The 23,115-nt window shown below is 57.2% G+C and overlaps 2 protein-coding genes and 1 long non-coding RNA gene across 5 annotated transcripts in view; 2 read left to right on the forward strand and 1 right to left on the reverse strand.

Moving 5' to 3' along the window:
* Window positions 1-2,046: 2,046 nt before the first annotated feature.
* On the reverse strand, window positions 2,047-11,121 carry CFAP410 (cilia and flagella associated protein 410). 3 transcript variants are annotated; one of them, XM_009441323.5, is made up of 7 exons: window positions 10,990-11,121; window positions 9,735-9,753; window positions 8,004-8,050; window positions 5,200-5,429; window positions 4,011-4,182; window positions 2,984-3,077; window positions 2,047-2,484 (listed from the first exon to the last, which is right to left on the reverse strand). In XM_009441323.5, the coding sequence occupies exons 1-7, from the start codon at window positions 11,064-11,066 to the stop codon at window positions 2,356-2,358; spliced, it is 768 nt and encodes a 255-aa protein (XP_009439598.1). In that variant the 5' UTR covers window positions 11,067-11,121; the 3' UTR covers window positions 2,047-2,355. The 3 variants fall into 3 exon arrangements, with proteins under 3 accessions (XP_009439598.1, XP_514938.2, XP_054531163.1); XM_514938.9 differs by having other exon boundaries at window positions 2,984-3,080; XM_054675188.2 differs by lacking the exon at window positions 10,990-11,121 and adding an exon at window positions 10,320-10,788 and having other exon boundaries at window positions 2,984-3,080.
* Window positions 11,122-11,286: 165 nt separating this feature from the next.
* Window positions 11,287-13,070, forward strand: LOC134809270 (uncharacterized). Its single transcript, XR_010154600.1, has 2 exons — window positions 11,287-11,855; window positions 12,819-13,070. It is a non-coding gene; the product is annotated as an uncharacterized LOC134809270 (long non-coding RNA).
* A 9,085-nt stretch (window positions 13,071-22,155) lies between these two features.
* The window catches only part of TRPM2 (transient receptor potential cation channel subfamily M member 2), a 137,763-nt gene continuing 136,803 nt past the window's right edge, over window positions 22,156-23,115 (forward strand). Inside the window, exon 1 of the mRNA XM_024352442.3 lies at window positions 22,156-22,263. The gene's annotated coding sequence lies outside the window, so the exon portion shown is untranslated. The remainder of the gene's footprint in view (window positions 22,264-23,115) is intronic.

Here is a 23,115-nt window from a genome sequence, read left to right on the forward strand (position 1 = left end):
GAGGGCTGCTTCCTGCCTGCAATGTCACCCTGGGGATGTGGTTTTGGGACACAGGAGGTGTCTCAAGGGAGACCCTGGCTTGGAGGGGCCTAAGGGCCACTTTGAGGGCCCCTGGGCAGTCTCCTGGTTGAGCTCAGGCCAGTGGGGTGGCCTAGGGACCTGGTGAAGGGGCTGGGGACCCTCTTGCCCTCGGGCACCTTGATATTCCCAAGAGCCCCTCACTGTGTTGGCCCTAGTGCCGGAGGCCTCCAGATTGCTTAACTCGAGCTGGGGTGGAGGGGCCCACACCTAGTGGCCTTCTAGTTCATTCTGAGCTGGGCCATCCTGGGGCCAGGCCCAGGAGTGGACAGTTGTCCAAGGACAGTGCTCCCGGGTCTGCAGCTCTGTCTCAAAGGAACAGAGAAACAGGTTCACAGGCCCAGGGAACCACACAGGCATGCTCTGGGGGCCTCCGTTGTGTCACACCGTCTGGGATCAGGACTCAGTTCTGAGTAGACCCCCCTCGGCCTGCTCTGCCTGATGAGGTGTTAGAACCTGTTCAGTTGCCACTCAGCTGCTGCACCCAGGTGGTCGCCTGGGCTGATGCCCGGGACAGTGGCCGCCTCCCTCCTGGGCGACGTGCTGTGGCGAGCACCTGCGTCAGGCCCACTTCTGGCTGCGTGGAGTTGGCGTTTCTGGCATTTCGGGCAGAGTGACGCGACCTCCTGGGCCCTTGGTCCTCTCCTGTGAACTGGGTGAATGGGACAGAGTGTGATACCAGTGCTGCTCGGCTTGAGAACCCACTTTTGGGGTGACTTGGGGAGGAGTGGAGTGGGACTGTGGGGTGCCCCGGGCTGGACGTGCTTCTGGCTGTCCTCCATGGCTGGGGGCATTGGGTGAGGAGGTGCCGGGAGGGGAACAGGCAGGAGGCGGCAATGGTGGGGACGGGGTAGGGGGAACCGTGGGGCTGAAGGCAGGCAGCTGCCCCCACAGGTCCCACCCAAGGTGTGCACGATGTGGGGCAGGAGGGCGCCGGTGTAAGCCCCGCATGTCCACGGCAGCCCATGTCGGGGGAAGTGGAAGGGACTCCATTTAAAACGACCTCAACCATTCCAACAAAGCGCTTTACTGAGGGCACCCACTCCACAGTCCCAAGGAGGCAGACACAGGCCTGAACTGTCCACCCTCTATGTCCCGAGTGGTGACTCCACTCCCCACTGCTCAGAGATCACACACCTTCTGGAGAGCTTGCACCCCTTCTGGAGAGCTCGCATCCCTTCGGGAGAGCTTGCACGGATGAGCGACTGTCTTCACCCTGGGCTTCCCCAAGTCCGGCGACAGTGGCTGCCCCAGTGCTGCAGCTGGCTCTGGTGACAGTGGCACAGCATGGCCCCAAGCTTGGGAGAACAGCGGCCTGCACACACGGTCACGCATCACCGCTCGGCGGAAGATGGGAATATCTCATGGAGATCTGGATCTCAACCCCACACGGGACAAGGGCCCAGGGACCTGGCTTTCCTACACACCAGCTGGAAGGCTGACTCCCCATCTCACGTGAATGCTTCCTTGGTTTTGGGGGGCACTAGGAAGGTCCCCAGGGCCGCGGGTCACTGCCCAGATTGTGGCATCCTCATAAGACTTGCGACTCTTCCCAGAGGAAAGAAAACCCCTCTCAGATGCTCCAAGGACTCCCCTAGTCCAGCTGCTTCCTGTGCCAGGCCCGGACCCCAGGGCGAACAGGCCTGTTCATCCACAACCTCACAGCTGAGGGCCCTCCTGCAGTTCTTCACAGGAGAGAGAAAGGAAGGCGCACCTGCCCAGCCCGGCCAAGAAAACAAAACTCTCTCCCATGGGTGCGGGAGGCTGCTGCCTGCTGAGCAGCTCAGGGTAGATGTTGCTATGGGTGCCAGCATTCTCAAAGTCTCCCTTGCCCAACAGAAATCTATCCAAGGACCAAGGGCTGGAATCGGCAAAGGCATCCGTGAAGACCTCCTCATTCTGTGGAGAAACGGCCCTTGCTTTCAGGAAGACTGCCACAACCATGCCTTGGGAAACGTCACCTCCAGATCAACCTTGGGAAAATCTTTTATTAGGGAGGACAGCCTGCAAAATCCTCCCTTTAAGAGCCCAGGCCAGCCTAGAACCTCCAGACCACAGAAGGGGAGTCCTGGGGACAGGACTGGTGTGGACAGGCATCTCCACCGCCCCGGTTAGCCAGTACCTAACACCCACTCCTGCCCTCGGCCGATGTGGCAAACCGGGGAGGCTTTTGTGTGGGGCCGGGGCTGCGGCCGTGGCAGCCACCCTCCAGCTCCCGGGGGCTGGGGAAGACGCTGGGGTCCCCGTGGAGGGTGGAGCGGCGCTCAGGTCCTGCGGTCACTCGGCGTGCTCCTGCACCTCTTCCCCACGCAGGGCCTGCAGCCGGCTGCCCACAGTCTGCTGCACGGCCTCCAGCCCCTCTGCGTCCAGCTCCCGCAGCAGCAGCAGGATGGCAGTCAGGATGTTCTGAGGGCAGAGGGGTGTGGACTAAGCCCACCCGGCACGGCGAGGCTGCTTCCCTCCACAAGGGCTGGGGCCTGGCCAGCGGCGCCCCACCACGGAGCAACTGGTCCCGGGGGTGTGGGCCGTCCAAGTGACTGACCGGCACACTCGGAGAATCTGAGCAGAGGAGGAGCCCCGCCTGTGGACGCGTGTGTGGCGCCTCTTCCACGTGACTCCTGTTGCCCTCAGCCCAGCAGGGCCTGGGCCCACATTCCACAGACCAGGACAGCAGCAGAGGCTGAGGGGCCAGGATGGCTCCGTGCGGGGCACGTGTTACACGTGTGTGCGCATTCACAGACCTGCACACGCAGCTCCCCCTGGGGCACAGCTCTTCAAGGCCCTGTGAGGCTCCATGCTCCCTCCCCACGGGGCCCTGTGAGGCTCCATGCTCCCTCCCCACAGTTTCTGTGCAGTGGGTGCAGTGGGCAGAGGCAGCAGCGGCCCCTAGCGGCCCGCCACTCACCCTGCCCCTGTGGCTGCTCGAGGCATCCCTGGCTGAGAGGGAAGGAAACTGGCCCCGGGAAGGCGGCTTCAGGCCACGTTCATCCTGGGCGCCGCTGCTGAGAGGGAGACAGGCGTGTGAGGGTCAGGGGGCTCGTGGTACCGGGGGGGGACCTCTGCAAACCCTGTCTGCGGGTCGCATCCAAGCAAAGGAGGGGCTCATACAAATCCCACCTGGCACACGGGGGCAAGAGAAGGGAGGCAACTCCCGGGAGGTCAGGGGCTACAGATGGCAGCTCCTAGAGAGCCCGGCACTTACTTCACCTGTGGGGCGCCCTCCCGGCACCCTGGGGCTCCCCAGCTGTAATACATTCCACCCAGGGCTTCGGGGGCAGGGTGGGGGGCACCCGAACACACAAATGCCGGGGGAGAGCTCCTGACCATAGGGTCAGGCCCTGTGCCAGACGGCAGATGCCTAACAGAGATCACATCCCGATGCCCCCACCACAGGCACCAGCAGCGGGTGTGATCTGCCAAGCAGGAGAGAAGTGCCCAGCTTCTGTCAAATGCGTTCGTGACCCACTGCCCACTGCCAACTGCCCTGGGAGGTGCCGGCGTCTCACTGCAGAGTCAGCCCTGTGGCCCCTCCACGGCCCCCAGGCCCAAGGCCATACGGGCACTGATGGCCGTGCCCACAAACCATTCCAGTCACTGTGGCCCTAGGCCACACCCCCCACCAGGGGCTCCCTGCACCTCACGAGCTCCGGTGCTGTGAGCCTTCTCTGTGCCAGGGCACGGGGCCTGGCTCACCCCCTCTCCTGCTCCCTGGCACATCCGCTGTTGGGCAAAACATGGACCTGCCACTGAAATCACTACCTGGGCACTGAGTCACTCCCAGAGAATATGGATGAGAACAGACACTCCCCCCGGATAATCCCTCTCCCTCACTTCCCAGAGACGCAGCTCATGGGAAGCCCCATTCACTCCCCGTGGGAGGACCCTGGGGGACAGGGATGGGCTGCGGAGTCCCCGCTGCCCTCCAGCCTCACGTTGCCTCCTCCTCGCTGTCCAGCAGGTCCCGGCCAGTCTCAGCAGCGGAGCTGAGGGAGCTCAGTGTGCAGCATAGCTTGGGGCCGCCGTGGCCTGTGCCCTCTCTCTCTGGGGCCGCAGTGATCTCCTCTCCCTCACTCAGTGCACGGGACAGCTCCTCCTCCGTCACAGCTTTGGGATGAAAGACAGAAGACAGCATGAGTGGCCTCACCCACGTGCAGGCCACACGCACTGCAGCTCCCGTCCTCACTGTGGCTTCAGGCACAGTCTGCTTGTGAAATGCATGCACGTGTGTCCACCTCCAGGGACAACTCCCAGAGTAGGAGCCGGTTCCTCACTGTCCCATCCCCAGCCTGGCACAGGCTGACACACAACAGATGGGGAGGGCTGCTCAGGAATCTCAACACCAGCCTTGGCCAGAAGCAAATACTCCTCAAAACCTCAACTAAGACACAATAGAAAAAGGAACAGACCATATTGAATTTATTCCATTTCTCTCATATATCAATTTCCCTGAAGTTTATATTATTAATATCAATAAAATTGTCTGGGAGAAAATAGTAGTGTCCGTATACCTGACAAGGATGAGACACTAGTGTGCTGAGAATGCCAAGGATGAACAAACAGCATGAAACCACAGCCTGGAAAACTGTGTCGGTGCTGGCGCTGGCTAGAGGAGGCACGAGCGCCTCCAATAGGTGGAGCGCAGCAGCAGGCACTGCGGTGCTAGGACGGCCCCTCCCCACGGCAGGGGCGCGATGGCACCGCCACCCTAGGTTCACAGTGGCCCGTGGAGCCTGCCCAGTCCCTGTGGACCAGTGCGACGCTGCTTGCCAGATACTGACGCCCCCGCTCGCCATGGCGCATGGCGATGGTCAGAGCAGGGCTGCTACTCACAGAAGCAAAAGAAGGAACCCTTTTGCTTTGCTACCAGGTCCTGCGGTCGTTGGGGGATACGCAAACTGTCAGTCCCAGGAGGGACCCTACGCTGCGCTGCTGCATTCGGGTGGCGGGATCAAGAGGAGACACAGAAGCCAGGGGAACAGCCTCTGGAGGAGACTTCACAGGACGTATCTATGTCCCGCCAGACCAGGTATTTGCAGAAAAGGAAAAGAGAAAAGAGAGCTGGGAACATCCCCTTCCAGGGATTGTTTTGGGAGGGCCGGTGACTCCGCTGCGGCCACCTACCCTGGTTGTCCAGCTTCTGCAGGCGCGGCAGGGTGCGCAGCACGGTCATGCGGTAGCGGTGGGGGCTGGTGCCGCAGCACGGGTTCTCGGCCAGCCACAGCACCCGCAGACGCGGCAGCCCCTTCAGGTAGAAGAGCTCAGCCAGGCTGGGGATGCGGTTCCTCCGCAGGTACAGCTCACTCAGGCGCTGGCACCGGCTCACAGGCTCCAGGGTGGAGATGCTGTTGACACTGCACGGAGACCAGCACAGTCAGCGAGGGACGTGGCCAGGGCCCCCAGGGCCACCTCTCAATCCCCACCCCCAGTAAAAGGCACTCATGGGACCTGTGTCCCTGCCCTCTCCTGAGAAGCCCAAATCGGATGTCACAAGTCACGTGCAGCAGGACCTGGGCCGAGGAGAGAGCTGTAGGAAGGCCAGGCCCTGAACTCAAAGGCGGACTGGGGTGGACCCCACCAGCAACAGCCCCTTGGCCCGACGCTCCACATCAGCTCCTCAGGGCGCTAGAGTGCGGGAGGCGGGGGATGTGGCCCTCCTTCACAGGTGAGGAAAATTAAGGCCTCTCAAGGGACATATCACGTTGCCCCAAAGCAGGGAGCGGCCAGAAAAACTCATGGCAAAAACTAGGAGCCAGCTCCATGTGACATGGGAGTGAGCACGGACCTTCCAAACCCCCACTTGAGGGCGGCAACACTGGGGATGGGCCTCATTTCCATTCTACAGAATGTGGACGCGTCAGAGAAGTAGAGAAACAGCAGGCCTGGAGCGGAGACCTGCAGGCTTTACCCGACAGCGTGGGGTCCGTCCCCTCCACAAGCGAACACGCGGAGCCGCTCCCGCAGGCCCTCAAAGGCGCGGAGCCAGGGCCCCCTGCCTGGAGGGCTGCACTCGCGTCCGGCAGGCGCCTCGGAAGGGCGGTCACCAGGCCCCCATGGGCAGCCTGCCGTGCTGAGCCCCCCTCCCCATGCCATCCCTTCACTCGGGGTTTCCCAGGTATCGTCTCATGCAGCTCCTAGCTATGAGGCCGCCCCATTTTACCAAGAGCAAAACTCAGGCTGTGGGACTCTTTCCAGGATGGGGTCTGCCTCAGGCACAGGCAGCAGCGTGATGTGCGGGCCGCGTCCGCGGCCTCGAGGCTTCCTGCTCCGCTCCAGTGCAGTCAGGCGTGCAGGCACCACGCACCTGAGCTCGGTCAACACCCTTGGGGTCCTGTCCCTCCCGAGATGTGACAGAAATGGCCCCACACACGAGCGGCCTGATGCTCGGAAGCCCTGTGGCCCCTGGGTGACTCAGTGAGCGGCAGGGATAGGGCTGGATCCGCAGCCCCGCCCCAAGCTTCCTGCCACCGTGGGAACCACAAGCTCCACGTTTCCCTGTCAGGTAAGCCTTTCGGAGGCAGGCCTGAAATCCCAGCCTCACTGTGTCGCCTGACTAGTGAAACGAGCACCGCGGCAGGCACGCGCACCCCCCCCCCCACTCAACCTCTGGGCGGGCACGCGCACCCCCCCCCCCGCTCAACCTCTGGGCGGGCACGCGCACCCCCCCGCTCAACCTCTGGGCGGGCACGCGCACCCCCCCCCCCGCTCAATCTCTGGGCGGGCACGCGCACCCCTGCTCAACCTCTGGACTCGGGCTCCATCTCCTCCTCGTCTCCCTGTGGGGTGGGCACTTGTAATACCTCCATGTTACAGAAAGGAAACTGAGGCACAGAGAGGGCCATGCCTCGCCCAAGGTTAGCCAGCCAATAGATGGGAGGGCTGAGATTTGACCCATGAGCATGCCTCCAAGCCCATTTCATTCATTCAGCAAGGCTCGGGCAGGACAGGCTGGTGCCCGCGCTGGGGATGCCTGAACACCAGATGGACTGGCCTCAGCCCATGGCGGGCAGCAGGCTGGGCACGGGCATCAACATGGCAATGCCAACCTCGGAGGGCATTACGGAGGATGGGCAGGGGCTGGCCTACCCCGTGGCTGCCTGTGAGATCAAGAAGGTAGGTCACAGTCAGGGACCAGGGGCCTGCAACACCCACTCTCAGAGGGCAAGCCCTGGAGACTTCTGAGCTGCCAGAGGGGTGGGCCTTCCCCACAGGGTTTAAACCCTTGTGAGCTTTTAAATGCGGAAACCCACAGAAGGCGCCCATCCAGCGTCTGGTGGGCAGTGGTGAGCCATGAGCGTCTGCTCCCTCCCTGGGTCCCACAGTAGGCAGGAGGGAATTCAGGGATAAAGGGAGCTCTTCTCTTCCCCAGAGCCCCCAAATACACCCCAACTGCCTGAAAGTCCAGTAACGTTTGTTCATTCAAGCTTCCCTTAGTCTGCTGGGAGGGCAGTGACCCCAGAAGACGGGCACAGGTCATGGGGTGCAGAGAAACTGGTAGGCAGTGGTGGCACTGGGGGGCAGAACAGGCCAGGACTCTGGGGGTCCCAGGGCAGATGTGGCCACCGTGGGGGCGGCCAGGGCGGGCCACCGTGAATCCTTAGGAGGGCTCCACCACCGACTGGCCCAGTGAACACAGCAATGGCTTGTTGGAGCACACAGGCCAAGGGTGGGCAGGGGTACAGCAGGGCAGGCAGGGGACAGGAGCCATCAGGAGGCCCAGGTGAGGCTCTGAGGAAGGAGGGTTGAACATGGGGGCCACAGACTAGGCCCAGCTCTCGCTGTCCTGGCCCCTCCCCTTCTGGAAGCTGCCCTCAGTCTGTGTTGGAAGTTTCCAGGTTATGTCACAGTGCTGGGTCCCACTGGAGGGATGTGAGGCTCTGCCCCGGCTTCCAGGCCCCAGGCTGAGCATGACAGCAGGAGCGAGGTACCTGAGCGTGATCACCTCCAGGCTGGGCATCTCCCGGCAAATGGAGATCTAGGAGGAAAAGAACATGACTAGCAAGCATGGCACAGCAGGGCATCGCGGCCGCACTGCCATCAGCCACAGAGAACTGTCGAAGCCACGGCCAACCCACTTCTGGGGCCTGAGGGGCACGGCCTTACTCAGCCAGTGTGCCCAGGGTGAATGCCCAGGGCCTGAGGGGAGCGGCCCTGCTCAGCCAGTGTGCCCAGGGTGAATGCCCACGTGTATGCCAGGTTCCCCTGACACCACCTTGCAGCCCAGACGCCCCGCAGACTGAAGGAGAAATGTGAGGCTCCTCCTTGCACGCACTCTGTCTTTATTAAATTTTACAACAGCATCGTTGCTGTCAGATGCTGCCAGCAGTGGAGACAGAGCATTCATTACTTTAGATGCCCTCAAAGGACATCAGGTAAGGGGACCCCAATGTCCCCTACGCAGGGATAGAAAGCAAGGAAAGGATGGAAATCCCTTCTTGATAACAGGTCTAGGCCAAAAGGAAGACAGGCTTGAAACTGGATCTCAGATCACATTGGTACTGTCAATTCAGGGGTGAGGTGCCCGGGGTGGTCCACAAAGCCTCACAACCTGCAAAGCTCCCACAAATGTGAGAGCCCACCATACGCCAGGCATGGCACCAGCAGCTCACAGCCTGGTCAGATGCGTCCCATGTATAAGGGACTCGTGTCTATGGACATGGTACGTTTGTATATTCACGGCTAAACATGCAGTATTTCAGTTACAGCACAAAACAGATTACATCCAGGTGCCACGTATCCAGGCTTTTTTTTTTTTTTTTTTTTTTTGTCTTTAAGAAAAGGTACAGTTCAAATTAAAAAAACAAAGGAAAATAAAGAGATAAATAATTGGGCTGGACATGGTGGCTCACACCTGTAATTCCAATACTTTGTGAGGCTGAGGCAGGTGGATCACCTGAACTCAGGGGGTTTGAGACCAGCCTGGCCGACACAGTGAAACTCCATCTCTACTAAAAAGTACAAAAATTAGCCAGGCATGGTGGTGGGTGCCTGTAGTCCCAGCTACTCAAAGGCTGAGGCAGGAGAATCGCTTGAACCCGGGAGGCGGAGGTTGCAGTGAGCCAAGATCGTGCCACTGTACTCCACCCTGGGCAACAGAGAGAGACTCCGTGTAAAAAAAAAAAAAAAAAAAGAAAGAAACAATTGGTATGCGATCCCTGTGTAAGTTGGGGACATTTTGGACTGAGAAAGATAATGAGGGAGAGAAGAAAAAAATCTTTCACAGACGCACACACTCAAGTTCTCCCAGCAGGGCTTATTCTCTGCCTGCCTTTGGGGCAGCGGCAGGGGGGTACAAGGCTAGATGTGACCAAGAAGAGGGGGTGTAGACCTTCAACTTCCCCGTAACAAAGTAAAACAAGCCCTCCTGGGATTCCTTTCCAGGTGAGAGCAAGTTCCAAACTATTGCTCCCCTCCTCTGCGACCAAGTGACAAAGGGTGTTTCATTTATAGGGATGTTGACGGGAACTGCAAAATAAGCCTGGCACTAGAGAATTGTTTTTCCATTAGTGGTTCTGCAGAATGAAAACCGCTAAGTGAACAAAGTACCAAGTGTGGGACTGAATTGATAGGTGCAGTTTTGTCAACTTAAAAATTCTCTTGGGAAAGAAGCTACAACATTTGGGTTGAGGCTATTTGGAGATGATCAGTGCAATACTTACATCTGTGAGGCGGCTGCCCCTGGGGAGAGAAAAGATACATACTTTAATTTTGTTAAAGTTGAATAAAAAACACTGAAGACAAAAATTCCAAAAATCACCGATGACTCCCTACAAACCTTAAGATTCTAGGATTTTAATGGCATGGCAAAAAAGGAAGGTTGCCCAGATAACTGGCAAAGGTATAAACAATTGTTTTAGCTGATTTTCAGCTAAACTGTATGTTTGACGTTGGGGTGGTACTTTTTAGATAAGGAGCAGCAGGGTTGCTCCATTTGTAAGACACAAAAAGATGAACTCTTCCTCATGGTCCCTGAGTAGCAGAAGGTTCATTTCTCTCACTGACAGACATAAACAAGGGCGTCTTTATAAGAGGCCAAGTTCAAAGGGTGAACAGGCAACTTATGAAGCAAACTTCAAAAGCCTGAAATAGGGTTGTTGTTTCTCCCAGCTTAGTGGGAGTACTGACCACCCCATGCAAAACAAAGAAATGCATTATTGAAAGCAAATGACACGGGAATTGTAGCCAAAACACCAGATATGCCAGGGCAGAGAGAAAAGCTTTTTAATTAACAGGGAAGAGCTCACTCTGGGCAGTCTGCGGACACCCCTGGGAGGAGGCGTCTGCTCTCGCTGACCCCCACACCCGCCTGCACGGTGCGGCCAGTTGACACGGCGCGGTCACTCTGCTGAGTCCCCAGGGAACCCTGGAGATCTTGCAGGCCTCAACTCCAGGCTCCCTCTTCTGGAAGCTCCTGGTCTTCCTTGGCTCAGTGAGACTCAGCATTACCCGCCTTTCAGCCTGCATGGGTCCCACCGCACCCACGTCCCTTCCTGTCACCTGCTAGGAGTACCCTGGGAACGGCCGCCCCCAGTACTGATTACCAACGTGTTTCCTGACTCAGTCCTGGAGAGCTCAGTTCTCTCTCCCATTCGACTTGGTCCCAGTGACTGCTGGCAACCCCAGACAACAGACCCAGCCCACAGGGCAGCCGGGGCAAAGGCGGGCCGGGAAATGGGGGGGGGCCCAGGCGACCCCGACCCCCGGCCTCCTCCCCTCCCTCACCCGCGGCTCCTTCGCCGCCCTCGTCCCTGCCCCTCCCCCCTTCCACTCCGCCCCCGCCCTGCCCCGCCCCGCCTCGCCTCCTCCCTCCGGCTCCGCCCTCGCCCCGCCCCGGCTCCTCCCTCCGGCTCCGCCCTCGCCCCGCCCCGGCTCCTCCCCCCACCCCGGGGCGGCCGCGGCCAGGCCCCGCCTCACCAGCAGTTGAGCTTGCGCACGCTGTGCAGCTCCGAGGCCTTGGCCCGGGTCAGAACCATCTTCCGCGTCAGCTTCATGGCGGCCGCCCAGGCCCGACCGGCGGGCGCCCCCGGCCTCCTGATCCCGGGCGGGTGACGACTGCGCGGCGCGTGTCTCCAGGGGCGGGGCCCGCGTCGTCAGGGGCGGATCCTGAGCCCATTGGCGGCTCGGTGAGGAGAGCGGGGCGACGCGAGCCCGCTGGGGCCGCTTGGGCGCCGCTGACACGTTGGCTCTGCTCCTGCTCATGCGCGGCCTAGGGCGCCCGGCTCTGACGCGATTCTAACGCGACCCCGGAAGCGCGCAGCGAGCAGAGGGTGGGTGCAGGGGGCGGTCCCCGAGTCGGCCCAGTGAGGGCTGAACTGCTGCTCCCAGGAACCGAGCGGGGTGGGCTCGGTCCGACGCGCATCATGGCCGAGTGCCTAGGCCTGACTCTGAGCGCAGGCCTAGCGTGGATGGGATGGGCGCTACACAGCTCCAAGTTACGCGATTCAAACTCTTGGAATAAACCCAGGGCAGCCCTGGGGCTGTGTTGATTCCTTGTCTCCCTCCCTCCCAGCATTTACAGAAAAGACGCATTTATAGGAAAGACGCACGGGCAGGTCCAGCAGAGCCCTTACAAGCATTTCAGCCTTTTAGAAATCAGATAAGACCCTCTAAACATCGTTACATGGGCCACAGTTACATTAAGACAGGCGTTCTGACGTTCTGAAACCGCCTTTGCAAAAAATTGTATCGGTGAGAGAAGGATGGCCTTGAAGGAGATCTGGCCAACCCCCATCTTGCCTTTGGCCTTAAAGCTGCCTTTAATTATTCCTGGATAAGCAAAGGTAACTTTGGGAGACATTTATAGTTTAAGTGATAGCAGCCCTTCCTCAAAACTAAACAGCCTTTGTAAAGCTAATGAGACCACTGAAACCGCCTTTGCAAAAATCATAACTGAAGAAATTATGACAGGGGAAGATCTCCTAACCCACCCCATCTTCCTTCTATCCTCTAAGCTGCTTTTGTTCATTCCTGGGTGTAGACCAGACTAGCCTTGGGAAGGAATTTAGTTTATAGATTAAACTGAAACAAAATTGATAATAGCCCTTTCCCAAAAAAACCCTTCTTGCCTGGGGACCAGTCTGCCTTTGTAGGACTAACAAATTAAGCTACGAGATTAAAAATTACAGTTTAGGGGCCATGCACCCTCTGGCGGCAAGAGTCTGAACCTCCCCAAATTGCTTCTGGGAATAACATCACTGTTGCAAAACTTAAGATCAGTGCTTGAAATATTTTGTAGACCCTGCATTCAGATGCAGCAGATGACACCACCCAAACGGATAATCTGGCTCAACCATGTGTGTGATCCCACCCAGGGACAGAAGTCAGCCAGAACTCATTTTGACCCCCTATGATTTAATCTTCGACCTGACCAATCAGCACTCACCACTTTCTGAGCCCATACCCGCCAAATTATCCATAAAAACACTGATCCCCGAATGCTTGGGGAGACTGATTTGAGTAATAATAAAACTCCGCTCTCCTGCACAGCCAGCTCTGTGTGAATTACTCTTTCTCCATTGCAATTCCCTTGTCTTGATAAATCGGTTCTGTCTAGGCAGTGGGCAAGGCGAACCCATTGGGCGGTTACACTACCAGCCTAGAAGGATAGAGGAGCATGAATTCCACTAAGATGCGATGTAAACATTCGTCAGCCATTATTCTGGAGGTCACAAGATAAGCTACTTCCCCAGTTACTCCTGCAGGTAACATCACTATTGTAGAACATCACTATTGTATCTTTGCAGGTTTCTTGCACATCTGACACGGATGGATCCAGCTAGATGTCTTGCCAACAGCTCCTGTGGCCCCACCCAGAAGCCATGCAGCACAAAAGGACCAAAAGGACAGCTAGATTTCATCTCGCACCTAACCAATCAGCACTCCCCATGCTCTAGCCCCCTGTTCACCAAACTACCTTTAAACAACCCCTAACCTATGAGCCTTCAATTGTAACCGAGCAGCTTAGCAGCTGTGAATCCAAAATATCTGAGACAGGACTCAATCTGTTTAGAAAGTTTATTTTGTCAAGGTTAAGGACAAGCCCATGACACAGCCTCAGGAGGTCCTGACGACACGTGCCCTGGGTGGCTGGGGCACAGCTTGCTTTCATACATTTTTAGGGAGACATGAGACATCAATCAATATGTGTAAGATGGAAAAAGAGGAAAAAATATATGTATAAGATGTACATTAAGCCGGGCGCAGTGGCTCACGCCTATAATCCCAGTACTTTGGGAGGCTGAGGCAGGTGGATGGCCTGAGGTCAGGAGTTCGAGACCAGCCTGGCCAACATAGTGAAACCCCGTCTCTACTAAAAATACAAAAAATTAGCTGGGTGCGGTGGTGGGTTTCACTCGCGTCCATGTGAAGAGACCACCAAACAGGCTTTGTGTGAGCAATAAAGCTGTTTATTTCACCTGGGTGCAGGTGGGCTGAGTCTGAAAAGAGAGTCAGTGAAGGGAGATAAGGGTGGGGCCGTTTTATAGGATTTGGGTAGATAAAGGAAAATTATAGTCAAAGGGGGGTTGTTCTCTGGCGGGCAGAGTGGGAGTCACAAGGTGCTCAGTAGGGGAGCTTTTGAGCCAGGATGAGCCAGGAGAAGGAATTTCACAAGACAATGTCATCAGTTAAGGCAGGAACAGGCCATTTTCCCTTCTTTTATGGTGGAATGTCATCAGTTAAGGCAGGAACCAGCCATCTGGATGTGTACGTGCAGGTCACAGGGGATATGATGGCTTAGCTTGGGCTCAGAGGCCTGACAGTGGGCGCCTGTAATCCCAACTACTTTGGAGGCTGAGGCAGGAGAATCGCTTGAACCTGGGAGGCAGAGGTTGCAGTGAGCCAAGACTGTGCCATTGCACTCCAGCCTGCGCAACAAGAGCGAGACTCCGTCTTAAAAAAAAAAAAAAGATGTACATTAGTTCAGTCTGGAAAGGCAGTACACCTTGAAGGCCGGGTGGGGTTGTGGGGGTGGAGGGAGGCTTCCAGCTTCCAGGTCATCGGTGGATAAGAGACAAAAGATTGCATTCTTTTGAGTCCTTTCACTGAATACACAATTTGGTCTAGCTTAGTGAATCTGCATTTTTACATAAACAATAAGGCAGAGAAAGCAAACAGATAGGTATGTGTCTCCGGTGAGCGGGGGGATGACCTCCTGTCCCACACCTGTGAAGATCAGCTATCAGTTTACATTCCAGGGTGAAATTCAACAGAACTGTTTGAGGGTAAAGATCTTGAGGCCCACAAGGAATTTCCTTGTGGGCAAATTGTGAGGGAGCTTCATAGCTTTTTATCTTTGTAGCGATCTTATTTAGGAATAAAATTGGAGGCAGGTTTGCCTGATGCTTTTTCCAGCTGATTTTTCCCTTGCCTTAGTGATTTTAAGGTCTTGAGGCTTATATTCCTTTCACACAGCTAAGCCTCAAACCATGTTTTAAAACTTTTCCCCCTTTCCCCTTTCCTCCTCCTCCACCCTAGTCTGAAGATGTAACTGAGACAAGCTGCTTGTGTTACCTTCCATCTTGAAATACAGCCTGGGAATGTGAACCTCCACTCCGTTCCCATCCTGTGCTCTCAGGCCTTATGCACATTTAGTTTACCTGGATGCCTGTTAAGCACACACCATGCTCACTTATCTGGTCATCTCTTTGCTTGGAAGCTTCAGGGGTCAGCTCCTGAAAGGGACCAGACACCTCATTCTGTCTCCAACAAGATTACTTCAAGGCCAGAACTCACTCTCGGCCTTGAAGTAATTGAGGACTAAACTCTGATTTTTCTTTTTTTATCTTGCCCAAATTCCTAAAGGGTATGGACAGTCATGCCCTACAAACCATAAATTCTCATCAGATGGGTTTTATTTAACCTTCTATATCGTGGTGTTGACAAAAAGAGTCAAACTCTGTAAAATATTTTAAGAGATTTATTCTGAGCCAGATATGAATGACCATGGCCCGTGACGCAGCCCTCAGGAAATCCTGAGAACATGTGTCCAAGGTGGTCGGGGCACAGCTTGGTTTTATACTTTTTAGGGAGGCATGAGACAGCAATCTAATACATTTAAGAAATACGTTGGTTTGATTCAGAAAGGCGGGACAACTCAAAGTGGGGGCTTCCAGGCTATCGGTGAATTTAAACATTTTCTGGTTGACGGTTGAGTTTGTCTAAAGACCTGGGATCCATAGAAAGGAAATGCTCAGGTTCAGATAAAAGACTGTGGAGACCGTTGGGCACGGGGGCTCATGCCTGTAATCCCAGCATTTTGGGAGGCCGAGGCGGGCGGATCACGAGGTCAGGAGATCGAGACCATCCTGACTAACACGGTGAAACCCTGTCTCTACTAAAAATACAAAAAACAAACAAACAAAAAAATGAGCTGGGCGTGGGGGCGGGCGCCTGTAGTCCTAGCTACTCGGGAGGCTGAGGCAGGAGAATGGTGTGAGCCCGGGAGGCGGAGCTTGCAGTGAGCCGAGATCGCGCCACTGCACAGAAAAAAAGAAAAAAAAAAGACTGTGGGGACCAAGGTTCTTTTGAAGTCTTTAATGGCTGCCCTTAAAGACAATCGATGACGAATGCTTCCTATTCAGACCTTTAAAAGCTGCTGGACTCTCAGTTAATCTCTTCAGGATTGGGAGGGCCTGGAAGAAAAAGATCAAGCTATGTGAGTAGAGATTCCTTCCAGATGCGCATTTTCCCCACAAAGGACGGCTTTGCAGGAGCGTCTCAAGACATGGCAGGGAAACATGTTTCGGGGTAAAATATTTTGATTTTATTCCTTGCCATGTTATGCCAGAGTCAGATTGGAAAGTAAGTTATGACATATAGGGTTAAATAAAACCCGTCTGATGAGAATTTATGGTTTGTAGGGCATGACTCTTCATATCCCTTAGATAGGAATATAGGCAAGAAAAAAAATCAGAGCTGGCCGGGCGCGGTGACTCACACCTGTAATCCCAGCACTTTGGGAGGCCGAGGCGGGCAGATCACGAGGTCAGGAGATTGAGACCATCCTGGCTAACACGGTGAAACCCCGTCTCTACTAAAAATACAACAAATTAGCTGGGCGTGGTGGTGGGCACCTGTAGTCCCAGCTACTTGGGAGGCTGAGGCAGGAGAATGGCGGGAACCCAGGAGGCGGAGCTTGCAGTGAGCTGAGATCGCGCCACTGCACTCCAGCCTGGGTAACAGAGTGAGACTCCACCTCAAAAAAAAAAAAAAAAAAAAAAAAAAAAATCAGAGCTTAGTCCTCAGGTTGGTGTAAGATGTGGGATGATAGAAAAGTCTCAGAGCAGTGCCTTCTGAGCTCTTCTACGCCAAGCAGGCAGAATGTTCAGTGCTAGTGAGGCTGGAGCTGGGCCCCAGCAATGGTAGGAAGCTTCCAGCAGGCTCAGTCTGTGGGTGCTTGCAGGGGCACAGTGTGACGGCCACGGGCCTCAGAGCTCTGGTGGGCTCACGAAGGCTCCACTGGACCTACGTCACAGCCTTGGCCCCCTGCCCAGCCCTGGGCCTCCCTTCTTACAGGGGGTGAGTTAGGCATGCTGCTCCCCAGTAAATCTCAGGGGGCCACACACAGATCCTGCTTCCCAGAGACATGGAGAGTGGGGGACACAGGAGCTTCCTGTCGAGTCTTTGAAGCAAGGCCACCACCGCGGTCACCAGGCACACAGGGCCGATACCCGCTTTGTGGTTTCAGCCAGTGGGTTGGGGTTTCTGGCTTGCAGCTAGGGGTACTGCTGAGGACAAGATACCATGGATCAACCGCTGCTCCCTCCTGCCCTGACAGCTGGGAGCTCTGCAGGGCTCAGCAGGGCAGGCTCACCCCCAACTCAGGCAAACGCTATCCTGATGACACCTGCCGCTGAGTCCCATGCGCCCCAGGCCCCGTCCTTGTCTCTTCTTTCCTCCACCACCTTCGCCCCGTAGGTGACACCCCCAGTCCAGACCCCCTCCAAGCCGATACCCTAGTCACCTGCATTGCATAACAAATCACCCCCAGACTTAGCAGCTCACAATAGACATGGCTGTCTCCCGGTTTCTGAGGCTTAGGCATCTGGAGCAGCTGAGCTGCATGGCTGGGCTCAGCCTCCTGGGAGGGAGGGGGGGCCGTCTCTGAGGACCTGGCTGGGGTCTCCCAGCTGCCCCACAAGCTGTCGGTGGGAGGCTTCGCTCCCTGCAACATGGTCTCTCACAACATGGCCTCCCAAGGAGTGAGGGATGAGGGGGGCAGGGAGAGGGGGAGAGGAGGAGAGGGAGACAAATGGAGAGTCAGCAAACGTGCTCCGGAGCTGAAGTTTTCATGATCTCGGAGCGACCACCTCTCCCCTGCCCATGTTGCTGGCCTCGCCACCCACCTGGTACCACTCGGGGGCAGAACCTGGTCCAGCCTGGAGGCTCTGGGCTCCACACCACATCCCTGAGGCAAACTTTGGAACTCCTCGGGTGGCAGGTGCAGCACACCCCTCCCAGATGCCCTTGGGAACTCAAATCTTCTCCCTTGGTCTCAGGAGCCAGTGCGGTGGGTAGCCTGCCTGACCCCCGGCTGACTGAGGACCCCCGGCTGGTGCTGCAGATGGTTCAGATCCCTGTGGCAGGTCAGAGCCAGGCCTGGGAGAAGGGACAGGCAGCACGTGTTGATTTATATTTTTTCAGTGTCCTGAGAGGTCTTCAGGCCTTGTGGTCATTTCCAGCTTCGTTCTCGTAATTGCCGTTCTGGGAGCCATTGGGGCAAGGGCGCCTGGGACAGAGAGTTCACGGTGGCCACGCTGGCTGCAGTCTTTACCCTGGCGTGGCATCCATCGCTGTCCTTTCACATTTTAAGAACAGTTCTGCTGTATATTTCCAGAATGCAGATGACTCTGTGGACTCCAGAGATGAAAAGAAACATGTCTGTTCCCTCAGCCTGAAGCTCTGCTCTAGACCAGGTGTCGGCAAACTGCAGCCCACTGGCTAGATTGGGCCCGCCATCTGTTTGCAAATAAAGGGTTTTTTTTTCTTTCTTTCTTTTTTTTTTTTTTTTGAGATATAGTCTCGGTCTGTCACCCAGGCTGGAGTGCAAGGGCCTGATCTTGGCTCACTGCAACCTCCCCCTCCTGGGTTTAAGTGATACTCCTGCCTCAGGCTCCTGAGTAGGTGGGACTATAGGTGTCAGGCCTCTGAGCCCAAGCTAAACCATCATATCCCCTGTGACCTGCACGTATACATCCAGATGGTCTGAAGTAACTGAAGAATCACAAAAGAAGTGAAAATGACCTTAACTGATGACATTACCTTGATTCCTGCCTTAACTGATGACATTACCTTGTGAAATTCCTTCTCCTGGCTCAGAAGCTCCCCCGCTGAGCATCTTGTGACCCCCACCCCTGCCCGCAAGAGAACAACCCCCTTTGACTGTAATTTTCCACAACCTACCCAAATCCTATAAAACAGCCCCACCCCATCTCCCTTTGCTGACCCTCTTTTCAGACTCAGCCTGCCTGCACCCAGGTGAAATAAACAGCCTTGTTGCTCACACAAAGCCTGTTTGGTGGTCTCTTCACACGGACGCACATGACAATAGGCATGCACCACCATGTTCGGCTAATTTTTTGTATTTTTAGTAGAGACAGGGTTTCACCATGTTGGCCAGGCTGATTTCAAACTCCTGGCCTCAAGTGATCTGCCCGCCTCAGCCTCCCAAAGTGCTGCGATTACAGACGTGAGCCACCGTGCCCAGTCCGCAAAGTTTAATTAATATTAGTGCCCAGCTATACGGTATTTGTTTGTTCTTGCATTGCTATTAAAAAACCCCTCAGATTGGATAATTTATAAGAAAAGAGGCCTAACTGGCATACGGTCCTGCAGGCTGTACAGGAGGCATGGTGGCTTCTGCTTCTGGGGAGGCTTCAGGAAGCTTCCAATCATGATAGAAGGCAAAGCGGGCAGGCGTCTCACATGGCAGGAGTAAGAGAGAGAGGCAGGGGCAGGTGCCGCACACTTAAATGACCAGGTCTTGCAAGAACTCACTCACTATTACGGGAACAGCACCAAGAGGATGGTGTTCAATCATTCATGAGAAATGCCTCCTTGATCCAATAACCTTCCACACTGTGGATTACAATTTTTTTGAGACAGAGTCTCGCTCTGTTGCCCAGGCTGGAGTGCAGTGGCACGATCTTGGTTCACAGCAACCTCTGTCTCCTGGGTTCAAGTGATTCTCCTGCCTCAGCCTCTGAGTAGCTGAGATTACAGGCGCACACCACCACGCCTGGCTAATTTTTGTATTTTTAGTAGAGATGGGGTTTCACCATTGGACAAGGCTGGTCTTGAACTCCTGACCTCAAGTGATCTGCCTGCCTCGGCCTCCCAAAGTTCTGGGATTACAGGTGTAAGCCACTGTGCCTGGCCTGGGGATTACAATTTGACACGATATTTGGGTGGGGCACAGAGCCAAACCACGTAACATACTGATTCATTTATGTAGTTGATCCTCGAACCACTCAAGAGTTGGGGGCTCCAACACCCCTTTAAGTTGAAAATCTGTGCATAACTTTTGACTCCTCCAAAACTTAACTATGAGTAGCTCACTATTGACCAGAAGGAAGGCTTACTGATAGCATCAACACATATTTTGTATGTTGTATTATAAACTGTATTCCTACAATAAAGGGAACTAGAGAGAAGAAAATGTTATTAAGAAAATCATAAGGAAGATAAAATATATTTACATTAAGTAGAAGCAGGTCATCATAAAGGCCTTGCTGTCTTCCCGTGAGTAGGAGAAGGGGGAAGAGGAGGGGGTGGTCTAGCATCTCAGGGGTGGCAGAGGCGGAAGAAAATCTGCATAGAAGTGGATCCCCGCAGCTGAAACCTGTGTCGTTCAGGGTCAGCCGAATGGCCCACGGCTGCCTTCCCACTGCAAGGGCAGAGGCGAGGAGCTGGGACAGAGACCACGTGGCCGGCAAAGCCTGCCACAGCGACCATGCGGCCCTGTGCAGAGAGTTTGCTGCTCCTGCTCTAGCTGGGGCCTCCCTCCTTCCTGGAGTGTCCTCTGAGGAGCCCGCCGCCTGTCACCTGCTCCCGCGCCTCACTCAGGACCAGAGTGTGCCAGTGCCTGCGGCCCTGTCACTGCCTTTTTCTCCAGTTGTGGTTTCCTCCTGCTGCCAGAGCAGGGCCCTTTTTACCTGGGCCTCGTGCCCACACCGTGAGAAACACTTTGTGCCAAGTGCTTTCTCCTCTGAACTTGAGAGGACTCTCCATGGAGATTGGTACCTGCCAATCGGGTTTTATGGTCGCGTGTCCTCTCTTTTATGGGAAGAATATCGCGTAATTGCTACTGCAGCAGCGTCCAGGCAGACAGACATGGCCCTCTGTGGAGTGTGCGGTTCTTCTCCAGAAAGGCAGGAGCCGCTCCCAGGGCGATGTGGGCCCGGCTATTTCATCAGAGATGGTCAGCTTGGTACCTATTTCACCTTAAATGATGTTCCCACAGAGGCCCAGGGATACTTGGAAACAAGCGCCCAGCCCCTCTCGCAGATGGCTCTGCAGTTACGACTGTCTTATAAAATATTAACTGCCCTGCGGTATGTTTTTAGTTAACGAGATGGCTCTCCAGCCAGAAAGCACCCAGGGCAGGGGCACTGGATGGGGCTCTGCTGACATGGAGCGGGTGAAAGGGAGGGCGTCTTCACTTCCTTTGTCTGTTAAGGGGGCTCTAAGACACCTCTCTGGGGGTGTTGCTGGTTGCCATAGGACCCAACTCCTGCAGTGGGTGCTCGTCGAGCACATCTAGTTGCAGAGTGGACCAGGTGGAGGACTGTACCGTCCAGCAGGGCGCAGCTGCGGGTGTGTGGGGACACTGTGTCTAGTCGCAGGGTGGACCGGGCGGAGGACTGTACCGTCCAGCAGGGCGCGGCTGCGGGTGTGTGGGGACACTGTGTCTAGTCGCAGGGTGGACCGGGCGGAGGACTGTACCGTCCAGCAGGGCGCGGCTGCGGGTGTGTGGGGACACCGTGCTGGCCACTCTGGAGGGCAGCTTCCGGCCATGCTTGTGCAGAGCACAGTGTCCTGAAGAGGTGACAGTGTCCTGAGTGCTGTCCTACACCAGGGGCTATGACCGCCTTCCCACCACTTTGCAGGCACCAGGATGGTGGGTTAGTGAGATGGTGGACATCCTTGGGCGCGCCAGCACCGCTGGCTGGCTCATCTGCGGAGGGCCTTCCAGAGGCGTGTGCTCTGGGCAGTAGTCTGGGCAGCAGGCCTGCACACCCAGGGAGGAAATGAGTGTGGCGGGTCAGGCAGTAGTCTGGGGGCACCCTCCCTCCTCCCAGATCAGAGGCCACAGGACCTCTTCACTTCCCTGGACATGGAGGCCAGCAGGGCCCAGGAATGGCAGCCGGGTATCGCCCGCTGGTGGCAAGGAAGGGGCGGACAGTGTGGCTTTGTGGGGTGAAAGGGCGTCTGGGTCACTTGGGAAAGGCGCATTCGCCTTCTCAGGCATCAGAGGGCAGTCCCCGTCCCTCCCCAAGCCAGAGAGTGGGCAGCACACAGGGTGGAGTTAGACATCCATGGCGCCCCATGGCCAGCACCTGCCGCGATGGGGACTGCTGGGCTTGATCTTTCTGGCTGTTCCTGTCCCCTCCACTGTGACACATCCAGGGAGCAGGCCCTGAGCCTGCCCCAGCCTTGGGGTCCTGCCTCTCTCACTGGGAATGGTCCCTGGCTTGGGGCCACATCTGGGGTGCTGGGGGAGGGGGCTGCAGAGGTCTTCGAGCAGGGGGTCCTGAGTCTCGTTGTGGGGGGGTCTCACTCAGGCCCAGGTCCCCCTGCGACTCCTGCCCTGCCTTTCCCGCTCCCGTTGGCCATTCAGGGCTTAAAGATAATCGCGGCACTAGCCGGTTTAAAGGAGACACGTGCGCCCAACCCTCCGAAGGCACACATCCGCGCCAGTGTCCGGTTCCAGGTCTCTGGGGGAGGGCGGGCTCGCAGGCGGGGTGTCTGGGCCCAGTCTTCCCTGGCGTGTCCTTGGCTCTAGCTGCGGGCGCGGGACGCGGCGCGGGAGACGCTCTCCGGGCTGAGTGACGCAGAGCGCTGCGGGCGGCTCCACTGCACCGGGCACGCGGCGCACGCTCGGGCGAGATGTGGACGGCCCCGCGGGGCCAGGGCGGCGGTGCTGCGCCGGGACGCGGGTGACGCCGGGGCGCGGGCGGCTCCGAGCAGGTAGGTGCCCGCCGGGGCCGGGGCGAGGGCGCGAGCCCGGGTGCGGGGACTGAGGCGGCCGTCCCGGGAGCTTGTGAAGGTTGAGGCGGGGTGCAGGGGCGCGGACCGGGGTGCCGAGTGCGTGCAGGGGCGCGGGGTGCGGGGACCGAGGCGGCCGGCCCCGGTGCTGCTGCAGGGCGCGGCGGGGTGCAGGGGCGCGGTGGGGTGCAGGGGCGCAGGCGGGGTTCGGGGCGCTGGTGCAGGGCGCGGTGGGGTGCAAGGGCGCAGGCGGGGTTCGGGGCGCTGGTGCAGGGCACGGCGGGGTGCAGGGGCGCGGGTGGGGCTCGAGGCGCTGGTGCAGGGCGCGGTGGGGTGCAGGGGCGCGAAGGGGCTCCGGGCACTGGTGCAGGGTGCGGTGGGGTGCAGGGGCGGGCGGGGTTCGGGGCGCTGGTGCAGGGGCACCGGTGGGGTTCGGGGCGCGGACTGGAGCACCCAGTGTGCGCAGAGGCGCGGGGCGCTGACTGGGAGCCGGGTGCGGTCTGTCTGCGGGACGCCTTGCCGCTGGAGCGACCCTGTCCGGCTGGCGCGAGGGGACCCGGGGATGAGGGACTCAGCCGTCCTCGTGCCCCTGCCCGTCCGCCGGGACAGCAGGGCCCGCTTCTGGGGCGCTTACTTCCTCCGTCCCCGCACCCGCCTCTGCCTGTCCAGTCTCCGAAGCGCTGGCTTTCACGCGGGGATTTCAGAAGATGCCCGAGCAACCTCCAGAGAGGGCAGGGAGGCCCACGGTGTACCGAGGGAGTGCAGGGCGCGCCTGTCCCAGTCCTGCTGGTGCCAGAGGCCCGCCCTGCCCAGACAGAACCTTCCATTTCCCCG

Source organism: Pan troglodytes, chromosome 22, assembly GCF_028858775.2.
Source record: "Pan troglodytes isolate AG18354 chromosome 22, NHGRI_mPanTro3-v2.0_pri, whole genome shotgun sequence".
Taxonomy (NCBI): Eukaryota; Metazoa; Chordata; class Mammalia; order Primates; family Hominidae; genus Pan; species Pan troglodytes.

What these genes read in the sequence shown, in the direction of transcription:
- CFAP410 (XM_514938.9), bottom strand. Translation starts at nt 11,066, where the DNA reads ATGAAGCTGACGCGGAAGATGGTTCTGACCCGGGCCAAGGCCTCGGAG. An exon ending in CTGGAGGTGATCACGCTCAG is followed by an intron (nt 5,430 to 8,003) that starts GTACCTCGCTCC and finishes GTCTCCGTGCAG; the next exon opens with TGTCAACAGCATCTCCACCC. An exon ending in GCAGAAGCTGGACAACCAGG is followed by an intron (nt 4,183 to 5,199) that starts GTAGGTGGCCGC and finishes TTCATCCCAAAG; the next exon opens with CTGTGACGGAGGAGGAGCTG.